The sequence below is a fragment of the Zosterops lateralis genome, assembly GCF_965231275.1.
Source record: "Zosterops lateralis genome assembly, chromosome: 4".
NCBI lineage: Eukaryota > Metazoa > Chordata > Aves > Passeriformes > Zosteropidae > Zosterops > Zosterops lateralis.
This window is the reverse complement of record NC_139765.1, coordinates 8,073,982-8,088,127: the sequence shown is the minus strand read 5'-3', so window position 1 is coordinate 8,088,127 and position 14,146 is coordinate 8,073,982. Positions and strand designations below refer to the sequence as shown.

At 42.8% G+C, this 14,146-nt stretch overlaps 1 protein-coding gene across 1 annotated transcript in view; it reads right to left on the bottom strand.

Moving 5' to 3' along the window:
* The window catches only part of ETNK1 (ethanolamine kinase 1), a 31,100-nt gene extending 23,621 nt beyond the window's left edge, over positions 1-7,479 (bottom strand). The window contains exon 1 of the mRNA XM_083860173.1: positions 7,210-7,479. Within this exon, the coding sequence (XP_083716299.1) occupies positions 7,210-7,365 (156 nt within the window). The 5' untranslated portion in view covers positions 7,366-7,479. The remainder of the gene's footprint in view (positions 1-7,209) is intronic.
* Positions 7,480-14,146: the final 6,667 nt, after the last annotated feature.

Below are 14,146 nucleotides of genomic sequence, written 5' to 3'. Positions count from 1 at the left end.
ACAAGAAAACATCTAGTGTTTACTACCACCAGTAAAAGAAAATAATAGTCACTTTAGTCTTTTATTCAGAATGCCTTTACTCTGCCATTTAAAGAATCAGCTTAGGTCTTGCCCAAAACATAACCTGAGACAAAGCAGAGCAAACCAGAAGTTTTATAGCAAAAGCATCAGTTGAGCACCAAAACAGAGAACAGACTCTGATGATGTGGATAAGATAATCAGTAAAATGAAAGAACCTACAATGAAAGTAGAAAATTCTGGGAATAAATTTTTAAAAAAATTACAGAGACAGAGGTTAAGAATACAATGCAACACAGAAAAAACCTCCAGCAGCAAGATTCTGACTCTCCTGTAACCCACAGGAAGTTAAATACAGTGCTATGCACTTATCACAGTTTAATACATACTTTCAGATGAGGTGATACAAAGGTAAAAACTAAATTCAGAAACACTTCTGGAAATTATACTTATACTACCCACAATCAGATCTAGCTTGAATCCAAGGCTTTCCAGAAAAAAAAAAACAAAAAAACTTTAACAAAATGCAGACTTAAGGTTAGAAAGCTACAAATAAGCTTAAATTACTCAAATCTCAGAGAGCAGCAGTTGGTACAAACAAGACAAGGCCAAGGAGCCCAGGAAGAGCAAATTCAACCAAAACATGAAGCATTTTTGAGATAGTTTCCCCTAAATGCACTGTTATTAGGTTATTAGTCTCCTGGAAAGGGCATATGATGCATATGCTCCCATCTAATAAGCAGGTGTTCCATGAAAAGCTTCTACCTAATCCCATTGTTCCAAGTGTTCAAAAGAATGAGAGGAATGAGAACAAAATTGCAATCACATGTAACGAGAATGAACAGACAGAAATAAAAGTGTCATGGGGCAAAGTAGAAAGTACTTATGACTCAGAAGAGCTGATTTTTCCCTTCTAGACTGAGTTATTACATCCATAGGCGGAGAAGGCAGGAATCAGCACTGTAGGGCCATAAAAACAGAACAGTGACGTGAAGTTGCAGCATAAGTAAGTAAGAATTCCCCGAATCTGCTGCTGAACCCCAGACTGACTTAGAAATCTCCAGAAAGGAACAGACTTCAATAACATTAATGCTCCACAAAGTTTCGACTTTAAATTGTAAATCTAAGTTGATCTTTTTTTCTGGAAAAGTATCATCCACACAAACACATCCACAGGTCATAAAGACCAAGAACTTAATTTCTTGAAACAAGGCTAGTTATTTCTCTGTCTGTAGCTATTGTAGCTCTGTTTCTGTTTCTATTCCTAAAAGAAGGACAAAGTACAACGACAGGAAAATGCCTTGGGTAAATTCTCACATGATCAGCAGGATTTACAAGAAACCTCATTCAGAGGTCTCCAGGCTCTGGAGCCATATCCTCTAGTTCATTATCCTCAGCAGGTGAAAGTCACTGTCTGCATGACTGAGGTGGTCAGATGATCAGGAGCAAGATCATTTGGTGTTAAAAATACCAAGACAAAAAGGAAGAAAGCAAGTTTGCAGCTCTGTTCTCTGTGAAGTTCGGCCAGAGGCTGAACCAGCAGGTTCTGCTGAACTCTTGGGGTGCTCTGCATGACAGCAGCATGGAGAAAGCAATGCTTAGAGCATAGATAGTGCTGGTGTAACTTCCACATGGTGTTTTTGGTCTACCAAACCATAAACACTTCAGCTTTAAGGTGTGTGTGGGCTTTGTTTTGGTTATTTTTAGGTTGAGGGCTGGTTTTGATTAAAATGCACAACAATATGTGAAAAATTTTCAATTTTTGGTGTATTTTTTTGGGAGGGAGGGTGGGGAGCAGAGGGTTTAATGCCAGGGGGAAAAAAAAAAAAGTTACTTATTTTTCACCTTGCTTCTGAAAAATATTTTTTCTACCTGAAAACAACAGGTCAACATCAGGTAACTAGTTAACACTTTAAAAGTGATTTACTGGCTTTACAAATTTTGTGATACTGATTAAAACAGCTATAGATTTTTAAATTATAATAATAATAAAGCTAATAGGAAAGGAGCCTAAAACTTTGCCCTAAATCAAAGAATTAATTTGCTGGAAGATTTTAACATTAAATGCCTGGAGGCTGGGGAGGGAGGAGCAGAGGGACAGGAACTAAACTGTCTTGGATTATTCCCTTCCAATGTTACAAGCCTGTAGCGTAAGTTATGTGCCTTTACGTGGACTCATTCAAGCTGTGCCTAAACAAATATTGATTCTCTGTAATTAGAACCCCAGTCATCAATAAACACACCACTATCACGCACAACTGAATTACATCAGGCACATATGGCATATCACGTAGATTAAATGGCACTACAGTTTCTGCCCCCACACAGACCACAAAAACCTTTAGAAACAGGGGACTGAGAGTATCAAGCTTCATTAGAAGCTTAAAAAGATTGGAGAAACCAACCCAGCCTCCAAGGATATCCAACACTGCTGGCATTTCCCATTTCACTGTGACACTGTGCTCAAGGCACACCTCAAATTACAGTTTTTCCACAAAACATCAGCAGGGCAGCCCCTTCTGCAACTCTTAATTTTTCTAATTCTTCTCCTCACTCATCACTTCTCCATTTGGAGGTATCAGCACTTCTCGGAGGATTCAGTCCTTCCTCTTTATGTGGCAACTGCTTTCCCAACTGCTGAAGTGGGTGATGTGCCAAAACCAGCTGAGCAATAAACATCCCACTTGAAAAATGTAACATACAAAACTAAAGTTCATTTACTTTGTTTCCCAGAGACTAACATTTTCAATTATTTCAATGCTTTTAAAACCCACGCTCAGTCTGTTTAAATAAACTAAAAAATATTCCAACAAGTTCAGAACTCTGAACCAAATTAAAGTTTGTTATAATAAAAAAATACCAAGATTAACAGAAGCAAATAAATTAAATTAGCAGCCAGAAAATACAGCCTGAAGAAAAGCTACTGAGTGCAAGCCAGGACGAAAAATCAAAGAAACAAGCACAAAAGCTAAGCTGGTAAACATAAAAGTAGGTGGGTGGTTGTTTCACTGGTGAAAGTACAATTTTTCTAAGCCTGAGTCCATCCCATTCACATTTCATAGCTGCAAGAACAAATCTTTGCAAATTTAAAGTGTTGCAGTAGTGAAATCATGCAAACTGTTGATAAGTGCAAAGACATGTAAATCTCAGGGGCAGAAAAACTAAAAAATGAACAAGCAAAAAAAAAAAAAAAAAACAGTACCAGAAAACAAACAAGGTCCAATTATTTCAGAGAATTAAAAAAGCAAATTAATCCAACTTATTTAGAGATTAATGTTGCTCATAAGATTTGCAGGGCGGGTTATGGGGAACCTTTACAAAAAATTTAATTCCCTTTGCAAAAAAGATTCTTTCCATCTCTCCTCAGGTTTCATCCAGGACAGGAGCACTGTTTGCCAGCCTAGCATTTTCATGATTTTAGATCTTTAAATAATTCTTCAGCTGATTTTTTCCCATATATATCATTCTAGTCTACTCCAAAAATGGTATAAATTAACACTATTAGTATTAAGCCTTTTCACCAATAAAAACAGGCAGCCTCTATTCTCAATACTAAATATTACTTCAGAATGGTTAGAAATATTGATGGGTTTTCCTGCACTGTAATATTACACTGCAGAGAAGAAATTGTGTATTATCCTACTGAATCCTTATTTGCCATCAGACTTACAAGAGGTAGACAGTCTTGGGATAAAAGAATCCTGAATCAGCACTACTGTGAAGTGGTAACTGATTTTCCCATACTGTAAGCAAAACATTGATCTTTCTTGAATCTCCACAAAAGAGGAAAAAATAAGGAATTCATAAGGTGGGCAACAAAATCCAACTGTGAGTGTATTTTTACATTAGGAAGGGCAATGTAAATGTTTTAACTTTTTACTCTTTAAAAGAGTAAAAAGTTAAAACAATTAAGTTTTTGTATTTAATTAAGAATTGTGCAGAATATAAAAACTGGAATGCCCACTGTCAAAAGTCAGGCTGCTTACAAAACTCAGAAGCCCTGTTTTTTTAATGAAATTTTAAAAACCTGTTTCTCATGTTCACAATAGTCAATTTCTGAATTTAGCAAGCAGTGAGTTTTTCAGCAGAAGTTTAGGAGAGAGACCCCCAAAGATTCCTTCCAACCAGAACCACTCAACGTTGTTATCACTAAAAAACAGCCATTCCAGCATCAAAAGTGCCTACTGCAAAAAGTAGAGAAAGCAAACCTCAAAAATTCAGGATTTAGAAAATTGAGCACCCAACTCAACACAGTTGCTGGGACATTTCATGAAGATGAATGTTTGGACAGAAAAATTCTGTTTCTCCCTGCCAATGTAGAATGACTTGATATAAAGGAGATACATTGCAGTATAGCTGCTTCCATTTCAAAAGGTAATGCTTCTGATGTTATAGCCTTTCTGATAAATAATGCAATAAAATAATAATTTAAGCACTGAAGATTTTAATTATTTTCATCTTCCATCTTACATTGCTGTTTTATGCTGTGGTGTAAAAAAGAAATGTAAATGTTAAAATACATTCCTGATTTTAGGTACTTATAAATCTTAGGGGAAGTGAGGATTAAGCATTAACATGTACTAACTACAGTTTCAAAATTGTTTAGCTGACTAAACAAATTAACACACAACAGTAAATTTTTACAAGAGAAGTTAATTATCTTTTTCAAATCAAACTCTGGACTCTTCAACTTCTTACAATTGTTCTGGTCCAAGAATTACTAAGAGCAAAGGTACCAAATAGCAGAGTTCACCAGAAGAAGCAGCAGTTCATTAAACCTATCACTCACTGCTCTTCATCCACTCTGCTGTTTCAGATTAGCCAGGCAATATTTTCCATGCAATAAAAGAGTCTCATCCTTATCTCCCTCCTGAACACATGCCCAAAGGGAGGACACCCCAGGGCATCCTCCTGCTCACTCACATAAAGAGCCACCTTTCATTTTAACACCTTTCTGTATTGGATGCACATACAACATGAATCTGGAACTGCTTGTATTGCCATCACTGCTGCTGGCACCTGTTTAAACCACAGCCATTCCTGCTTCCTGCACACTCACAGCAGCTTGAACACAAGCTAAAGGGTTAAAAGTAAAAGGGCTTTTCGAATAGAATGTTCTCCCAGTGTTCAAAAGGAAAGCACCAAGCTGGAAAGTTGCGTTCTTAAAGTAACTTGGTTACAACTAAACTCAAACCATTTTTTTAGACAGAAATCTCCTACTTCACTTCTGTGTGACCAGTCAAGAGAGTCCTTGTTCCACACCAATGGTGTGGAATAATACCAGTAATAAATTATTATTTGTATGTTGTTTCTTGTAAAGGGAGTGGCAGAGGGAAGCAACGGGCTTTTTTTCTTAAACCTACTACAACTTTACCCAAAGGATAGTCAGCCCTCCTTAACAGGGTAATGTTTTGGTTTGACTTTTCAACAACCCTGAATGAAAGAAAGAAACTCATCAAAGAAACAAACAAACAAACAAAAATAAATAAAATAAAATCCTGTATAACTTTCATGTAGCCCTTCAAGGAGCTGGCAGTTGGATTATGCTTGTGGACTCCTTCCAACTCCAGATATTCTATGAATTTTAACAACCTCGTTTAGCTTTACATGTTGTAAAGCTATTTTCATTGCTCCTCAAGATGCTGGGACTGTGCATAACTTGTGGCCTCCAACAGATTATTCAGAAAAATCTCATTAGTTTTATTTTCATGCTAACTGGACTGGCATACATCAAGTGTCATTTTTCTTTCAACACACCAGAAAATTTTGGTCAAATTATGTGCCATTACTTCACTGTGCTCAGCCTTCCTACACAAATTAGTCCAGCAGCTCTCTGAAGAGCAACTTCATTGAAACAAGACACCTCCACCAAACAACAACTGCTGAACAACACAGCTGAGCGCATAATAAAACCCTCCGCAGGCTGAACTGCTATTTTCGCCAGGCGAATCGGCTGAAGAGTTTTGGAAGTCCAGGGGGGGCCATGTAAAGCATATTCTAGAAGCAAAAAAGCAGCCAATCCTCCGGCAAGATGACTCGTCATGAGTACGAATGAGTGCTCACCTAGAGAACACCAGGGAGCAGCGGGCGAGGGAGGGCGTTAGCGGGGCTGGTGCCTTACTGACACCGCCAGCTTCAACCACAGCCCGCCTGACCATAAAACACTGATATTGATGGTGTTTTTTATGGCAGGAAGCAGCCGACAAGGGCTCCACCGCCTGCGGGAGCGTCCCGGACGGGGAGGCACGACCTCGGCGGCGGTGTGTCCTCCTCCTCTGAGAGCCTGTGCCCTCCTCTCATGGCCTTTTCCGAGGGCCTGTGCCCTCCTCTGATGGTCTGTGCCCTCCTCCCCATGGCCTGTTCTGAGAGCCTGTGCCCTCCTCTGATGACCTGCTCCCTGCTCCGAGGGCCTGTGCCCCCCTCCGAGAGCCTGTGCCCTTCTCCCATGGTCTGCTCCGAGAGCCTGTTCTGAGGGTCTGCGCCCTCCTCCGAGAGCCTGTGCCCTCCTGCCACGGCCTTTTCCGAGGACCTGTGCCCTCCTCTGATGGCCTGCTCCCTGCTGCGAGAGCCTGTGCCCTCCTCCGAGAGCTTGTTCCGAGGGCCTGTGCCCTCCGCCCATGGCCTGTTCCCTGCTCCGAGGGCCTGTGCCCTCCTCTCATAGCCTGTTCTGAGGGCCTGTGCCCTCCTGCCATGGCCTGCGCCCCGCTCCGAGGGCCTGTGCCCGCCCCCGTTTACAAACACGCCGCACCCCGCAGAGACGCGCCGAGGGCGCCGCTCAGGAGGAACGCGTCCTCTTCCTTCCTGCCCTCAGCCCCGGCTCTACAGCTCTCCCCGCCGCTAACGCGGGCGGCCCCAGCTCCAGCGGGGAGGGCAGGGCAGGAGGAAGAGGAGAGCGGGCGGTGGGGAAGGAGGAGGGCCGGGAAGGAGGGAAGGAAGGAGGGAGGGAAGGCAGGAGGCAGAGATGCCGCCCCGCCCCGCCGCCGGGCCGCCCAGCAAATGGGGCTCGGCGCAGGGGGCTGCGGCGGAGAGCGGGGGAAGGAGGGAGGGGGAGGAAACAAGGCGGCAGCTCCCCCGCACAATGGCCGCCCGCCCGCTCTCCCTCCCCCCTTCCCTTTCCCCGCTTCTCCCCTCCCTTCCCGCGGCCGGGCCGCCGCATCCCCGGCGCGGAGCGGGGCGCGGGCCCCGCCGTACCTGCAGCGTCACCTCCTCGGGTCTCCAGTGCGGGCGCAGCCGGCGCAGGAGCTGCAGGGCGCCCTGGCGATAGCCGGGCCCCTCCCGCTCGCTGACGGTGATGTCCAGCTTGGGCACCTCGGGCGAGCCGGGCGGGACGTGGATGTAGTTGGACATGATGACAGCGGGCGGGACGCGGTACGGAGGAGACGAGAGCAGGCGGCTCCCGGTGGCGCTTCCTCCGCGGCGGAGCCGGCAAGTGACGGGGAAATTTCCACTTGGGCTGTACCGATAAAGCGGCTCCTCCTCCCGGGGCTGCGACGCGGAGCAGCCTGGGAGAGCGGGAGGAGCCTGCCCGGCCCTGCCCTCCGGCCCCCGCCCGCTCCCCTCACCTGCCCGGCCCCTCTGTCCCCCCCGGGTGCCCCTCTGATCCCCCGGCATCGCCCTGCCCGCCGCCGGGCCCCGCCAGGGACGGGGTTGATCCCAATCCCAAATGTGTCCGCGGCTGCCGCGGGAGAGCACCGGGGAGGGATGCGGGCACACCCGCCAAGGGATGCGGGCGAGCGGCTGATCCTAATCGGAGTTATCTCGTGCGGTTGATTTTTTTTTTTTTTTTTTAATTTTTTTTTTGTCTTTAATTTGATTCCTGGAAGTGCTGGGCGCGTCTCCCCTTTTGTTTGCTGCAGGGCGCGCACCTGCTCGGCACCTTGAGCCGCTCCTTCTGCACAGCAGCACCTACAGTCTTTCTTTTTATTTATTTTTCCCCCTCTCACTTATTTAATGCTGGACATCTCGTTGCCTTGAAGTTATTTTCGGGGGAAATAAATTTAAAAATAAATAAATAAATAAATAAAAAAGAGCCCAGGCTACACCAAAGCTTGTGTCAACCAGGAGAAAAAAAAAAAAAAATCATAATTTTTAGAAATATATTTCTATATTTTGATGCTACCCCTAATAGTCCTACGAGTACCTGCCCCCTTTCACATTCTGTGGTCTTCCCACGCAGGAAATGCTGAACAAGAAGTTCTTCTGTAAGAACTGAATTGAGTTAGAGGAAGACACAAGAACAATGTGAACAAAGTAATGGTTGGGCTCTCCCCTGAAGAGCTGTTGCTCTAAAATAGACTCAGATATAGGGATCTGTAATCTTAGTATCCTTAGTATCCTGTCTAAACTTTGATTCAGACCAAGTGTTTAAAATCTCCAGAGCCAGGAATCTGTCTGTGAGAGGTCAGTAAAGAAATTTTCCTTCTGCTGTATTTTAAATTGAAATTTAATGCCCAAGGGTTTATGTTATTAGTGTAAGTATGTTATTCTACACTAACAGGATTTTTCTACCAAGCATTAAAAGGGAAAGAATATCGGGGTCTGAATCAAATTTTAAATGCCATAAAACTTCACCCATTCCTTCCATTAGCCCATTTCACTTTTTCTTCTTTGAAAGTAAGGATATTTTGAAATTTAAATGCTTTGAAAAATAGATTTTCTTTTAACACATTCACCTTCATACTCTGTTTAGCCCTATAAGTCAATATTACCATAGAGGAATGATATCACTCTGCCAGATCAAGCAGGTGATTCATAGTGGCCTCTGCTTCTGCTTAGGCACTTTGGTAGATGATAAACTAAGACTTACTTATAGATTAGGGCCAAAGAGATATTTTGTTGAAATAAAATACCAAAGGTTGAATGCTCTACCTTCCAAATGTTAATTTTAACAAGAACTGGTCTAAGCAGAGATTCAATCTTGCTAATGCTGAGAATAATAAATATATCTACCAGAAGGTTTCAGCTCTTAACTCTTAGGAGCCTTGTGAGTTTGTCCAGATCTGATTAGATTTTCATAAGTTGTTTGCGAGTGTATTTTTAACATAAAATGGGGAAGTTGGAGAAGTTATGGTGCTTAGATTGTTTGGGAATGATGAGAGCTGAACTTCTGTATACTAAATATTGACAAAGTACATGGAAGAACCTTGAACACTTAGGCAGTAGCACTCTCATCTTTCTCATCATGGTATAAAGACACATTCTTTTGGCTTGTCCTCATGGTGCATTGGGAATTCTTAATTCCTGGGTTAAAAAAAAATAATTCTTAATTCCTGTTATTTTAATCAATAAAAATTATGGTTGGCTACTCACCTGGTTTCCTTCTCTTTTTACCTTTTGTTTTCCACAGGTGTCTGCTGTGTCCAAATCAAACCCCAAAAAATGTGTTTTCTCTTAATGCTTGATACATTTGCAGGTGCATCACACCAAACTAAACTCATTCCAAGGCTGGTGAGAGATGTTCACAACAAGGAACTGAAGAAAATAGGATGTTTTGCTTCTGTCCCAGGCCAAATGTTCTACCAAGCAGCCTGTATGACCTGCTTATCCTCCTTGTTCTCCCATTTTCTTTCTCCTTTTCTGCTAATCAAGAATCAAGTTATGCTATTTAATTTATTCCTACACTTTTCACCTTGCCTTTATGTCAGTGCTGGATGCTTTATAAATGCTTAAAAAAAAAAAAAAAAAAAAAAAAAAAAAAAAAAGGCATAAAGAGCAACATCAAGATCAGAACCAGTTTTAACTTCCCAGGTGCAGTTCACCTGGCTGCTTTCCAAAGCCAGTAATTCAGTAATTGCTTCAGAAGGACTCACTGCATAAATGGGACTAGAAATAGGATCCCTTCTAGCCATAATTAGTTTTAATAACATTTTGCATAGAAGTGTTTCAAAATGCTTTATATTGTCCTAATCTCACAAATAAAAAAACAAACCTGCGTCATCAGAAGTTTTAAATCTGCCATTAGGCCAGACAGTGGGCTTGGACATAATTTTCTGACTTCCAGATCTGTCCTTTGATCTCAACATTTCTTCAGTGCATTCAAGCATATAATTTCTGTTCATTGTCCCACGTGTATTATTTGTGTCAAGATGAATCACGTCTCTGTGCACATGGTATAAAACTGTAAGTCAGCTCTTATAGATTTATTTATTTATTATATTAGTTTCTGAAGTGCCTGGTGGCCTAGCATCCATCCAGCAGCATCCAACAGCCTCCTAGCAACAACTCTTGACACACGAAGTTGATCATTCTGTCATGTTTATTGTGTTCTGTAAACAGATTTTGTTTTAATCTCAGGGAAAATGAGCTTGAAATAGTTTATTTTATAAAAATCTTGACAGCTTAGAAATTTCTTGAAGATGGATACTGCTTGGTATGTTGTTGAAATGGTAAAAAACGTCCTCTCTTGTGCAAATTGCTTGACACAATGATAGGTTATAGCTTTTTCAACTATATTTTAAATGCTATATGAGGCAGAGTAAAAAGCCTCAAGACTCATTGCAGTTTTAGAGCTTGATTTTCTGGTAGGCTCCCAATTACTGACACTCATTTAACACATTCCACATGATAGCCTAGTTCCTGACTCTCTAAGTCCTTTTTCCAACACAAGAGTGGTGTGGTGCATAATGTAACATGGCAGCAGATGTGATTACAGATAAGAGGTTTCCAGCTCCTTCAGCTGTTTAGGGTTTCACATGGAAATCTCAGAAGTTTCTAGAGGAAATCTAGACGTCTGTGCAAATATGCTTGGTTACCTCCAAGGCCTCTCCAGATGAATGCCCAGAGCCTTTCCTTTGTGCTGTCCCTGGCTCCAAGTCCATGGGCTGTATGTGAATAGTTACCCAAACCAAACAAACCGCCTAACCAGGCCTGTTAATTAAACTCAACACCAGGAAGGGACAAAACCTGATCAAACCTGCCTAAGTAAATAGGACCAAAGACATGCTTACACTTAAGCAGGTGCTAAATCAAAACAAGCAGCTTGGAAAGGAGTTCTGCAGTTTCTCCCTTTTCTTCATGCCTTAGGTTTGTTTAGGGCTATTTATAAAACAATATAGCCACTAAGTTAAAAGAGAGAAGAAAAAATTCTTCATATTAGTTACACTACTCAAAAAAAATGTTTGTACAAAAATAGGGATTAAACAAAGCAACACAAAATCATAATTAAGGCCAGTGCTGTATTCATTTTAATAGACAAAGCTGTATTTGAAGAGTAGTTACAAGTTGACTGATCCTTGACTAAACTTGAACTCTACATGTGTCCAATGATTTACCATATCCTGGTGTTTTTCTCAAGGGCAACAAGTACACGTATTGTGTAAGTACCCAAAAAGAGTCTACTTCAGCAGATTTTAAATCCCTTGCATTCAAGAATAAATTTACCTGCAACAATACAGGAGGAGGAATTGAATGGCTTTTGTACTTTCTAGAAATTTATGTTTTTCTAACATTTTATTGACTAATCAAACATCTTCCTACAAGGGAAAGTTATAAACATCAGGAATTTAAAACACAGTTGTGAGGAGGACAATATCAAATATGCATTTAAATGTCATGCAAGCTGTAAAAGAAGCCTAGAATACTTTTTCCTCTTTCTAAGGTACTAGCAGAATATCATTGTGTTTTCTCTAGTGAAATATCTAATCAATTTTACAGTACAAAGGGGAGCAGAGAAGAGATGGCTGAACTAAATGAAAACAATTAAAAATTGTGTAGGGAATTATCTTGAGGGACTGAGAGCATGGTTATCACATATAAATGACTGCCACTTTACATTCAACCTGAATCAATGAGAAAGAGAGAAACCTCATGGATTGAGAACTGGATGAATGGCAGATCTCAGAGGGCTGTGATCAGAGTCTGGCTGGAAGCCTGGAGCTGTGGTGTCCCCAAGAGTCAGTCCTGTTTAACTCATCAGTCACCTAGGTGACCATTTGTTCCATGTGGCTTTGGTGGCGTGGTGAGTAGAGGGAACCTTTCCTTTAAACATCCACCCCAGAACAGGTAGCTGGGGTGCCAGGAGATGTGTTTCCATGCCAGTCACCTCTGAGGCATCTTGAACTCCTTCACAGGCGGCCAAGATCTCTTTCTCTGTGGGAGTGTAGTTGGCTTCGGAGCCTCTGTAACTTTGTCTCCAGAATCCCAATGGTCGGCCTTGAGTCTTCCCAGGCACCTTCTGCCACAGGACAGATCATGGCTCCCAGCTGAAGAGTAAAGCACATTCCTCACCTTTGGTCCCATCTTGACTGGGCCAAGGGCTACTGCATGAGCAATCTCCTGCTTGATCTGAACAAAGGCTTGTTGCTGTTCAGGGCCCCAGTGGAAATCGTTCTTCTTGTGGGTAACCAGGTAGAGAGGGCTCACAATCTGACTGTACTCAGGAATGTGCATCCTCCAGAAGCCTATGGCACCTAGGAAAGCTTGTGTTTCCTTCTTGCTGGTTGGTGGAGACATCGTGGTGATCTTGTTGATGACCTCTCTGGGAATCTGATGCCATCCATCCTGCCATTTTACCCCCAGGAACTGGATCTCCCGGACAGGTCCCTTTACCTTGCTCTTCTTGATGGCAAAACCAGCTTCCAGGAGATTCTGGATGATCCTCTCTCCTTTCTCAAACCCTTCCATTGCTGTGTTCCCCCACACAATGATATCATCAATATATTGCAGATGTTTTGGAGCTTTACCTTTTCCCAGTGAATCCAGTTTGTTGATAATACAAAGCTGGGAGGAGTGGCTGATCCACCTGACAGCTGAGCTGCCTTTCAGTGAAACCTGGACAGGCTGGACAGCTGGGCACAGAGAAACCCAGCAAAGTTCCACAGGGGCAAATACCATCCATGAGCCTGGGGAAGAAGAGCCTCAGCACTAGCACAGGCTGAGGTTGACCTGCTGGGAAGCAGCTCTGCAGAGAAGGACCAGGGAATCCTGGTGGAAAAAGGCTGTCCATGAGCTAGCACTGTGTCCATGTGCCCAATAAGGACAGTGGCATCCTCGGGCCATTGAGAAGAGCATTGCCAGGAAGTCAAGGGGGTTTTTATTCTCCTTCACTCAGCCTTGGTGAAGCCACCTCTGGAGAGCAGTGACCAATTCTGGGTTCCCCAGGACATGAAAAGGTAGAAAATGCTTGAGACAGTCCAGTGGAGGGCTGTGGGGACTATTAGGGAGTCATAAAGAAAGGCTGGAAGAGCTGGGCCTGCTTAGCCTGGAGAAGAGATGACTCAGAGGGGACCTCATCAATGCTTCTTAAGGGCATTTGTCAAAAAGTGCTGGTGCTCTGTGACAGGAAAAGAGACAATGGGCACAAACAAACATCCATCTGAATAAAAGGGAAGACTTTACTTTGAAGGTGATGGCACTGGACAGGCTGCCCAGAGACACCATGGGATGTCCTTATCTCGAGATATTCAAAACTCAGCTTGGACTTGATCCTCTACAACCTGCTCCAGGTGAGAAGAGAGGTTGGACCAGAGGATCTCCAGAGGTGCCTTCCAACCCCAACCATTTTGTGATTCTGTGAAAGGCAAAGAAGGGTGTCAGAGGGGAGATGAGAGACAGAAGGGAAAGAGCAGGAAATTGTTGCAATTCTGTGTTAATGAGAGAAGAAATTACTAAACTTATGGCTTATGTGTCTTCCTCACAGAAACACCATTCCCTGCAACTTTCTTGGTAGCTTGAAGAAGTCAAGGATGAAAAAAACCCCAGAAATTATGCAAAAGTTGCACTGCATTCTTGTGCTTATGGCCAGTTCCTTTGCATTAAATTGACAGATGACCAGGAGGACTCTGGGGCAACACCACAACATCCTTTTCAGAAGCATTCCAGCTTCTGTGCTGAGGCCCATGTGTCCAGTAGACTCCAAGCTGGATGCTCTTTTGGTGCCCCTGTATGCACCTTTTCTCTAGGTCTTGCTTCCAACCTTGTTCATAGCCCATTTCCTATAGAATTAAGATTAATGTGACCAGATTTTGTGTCTGCCCTCATTCATCATTTAAGAAGGAGCAACTTTAGAATTTCACTAGGTCATCAAATACCAAAGATAGTTTTAAATCCTATAATTGGGAATTACTGAACAGGTGGAGCCTACAATCTCTCGGTCATCATCTCAGGCTGCTTTTGATAGCCCTGCAGATTA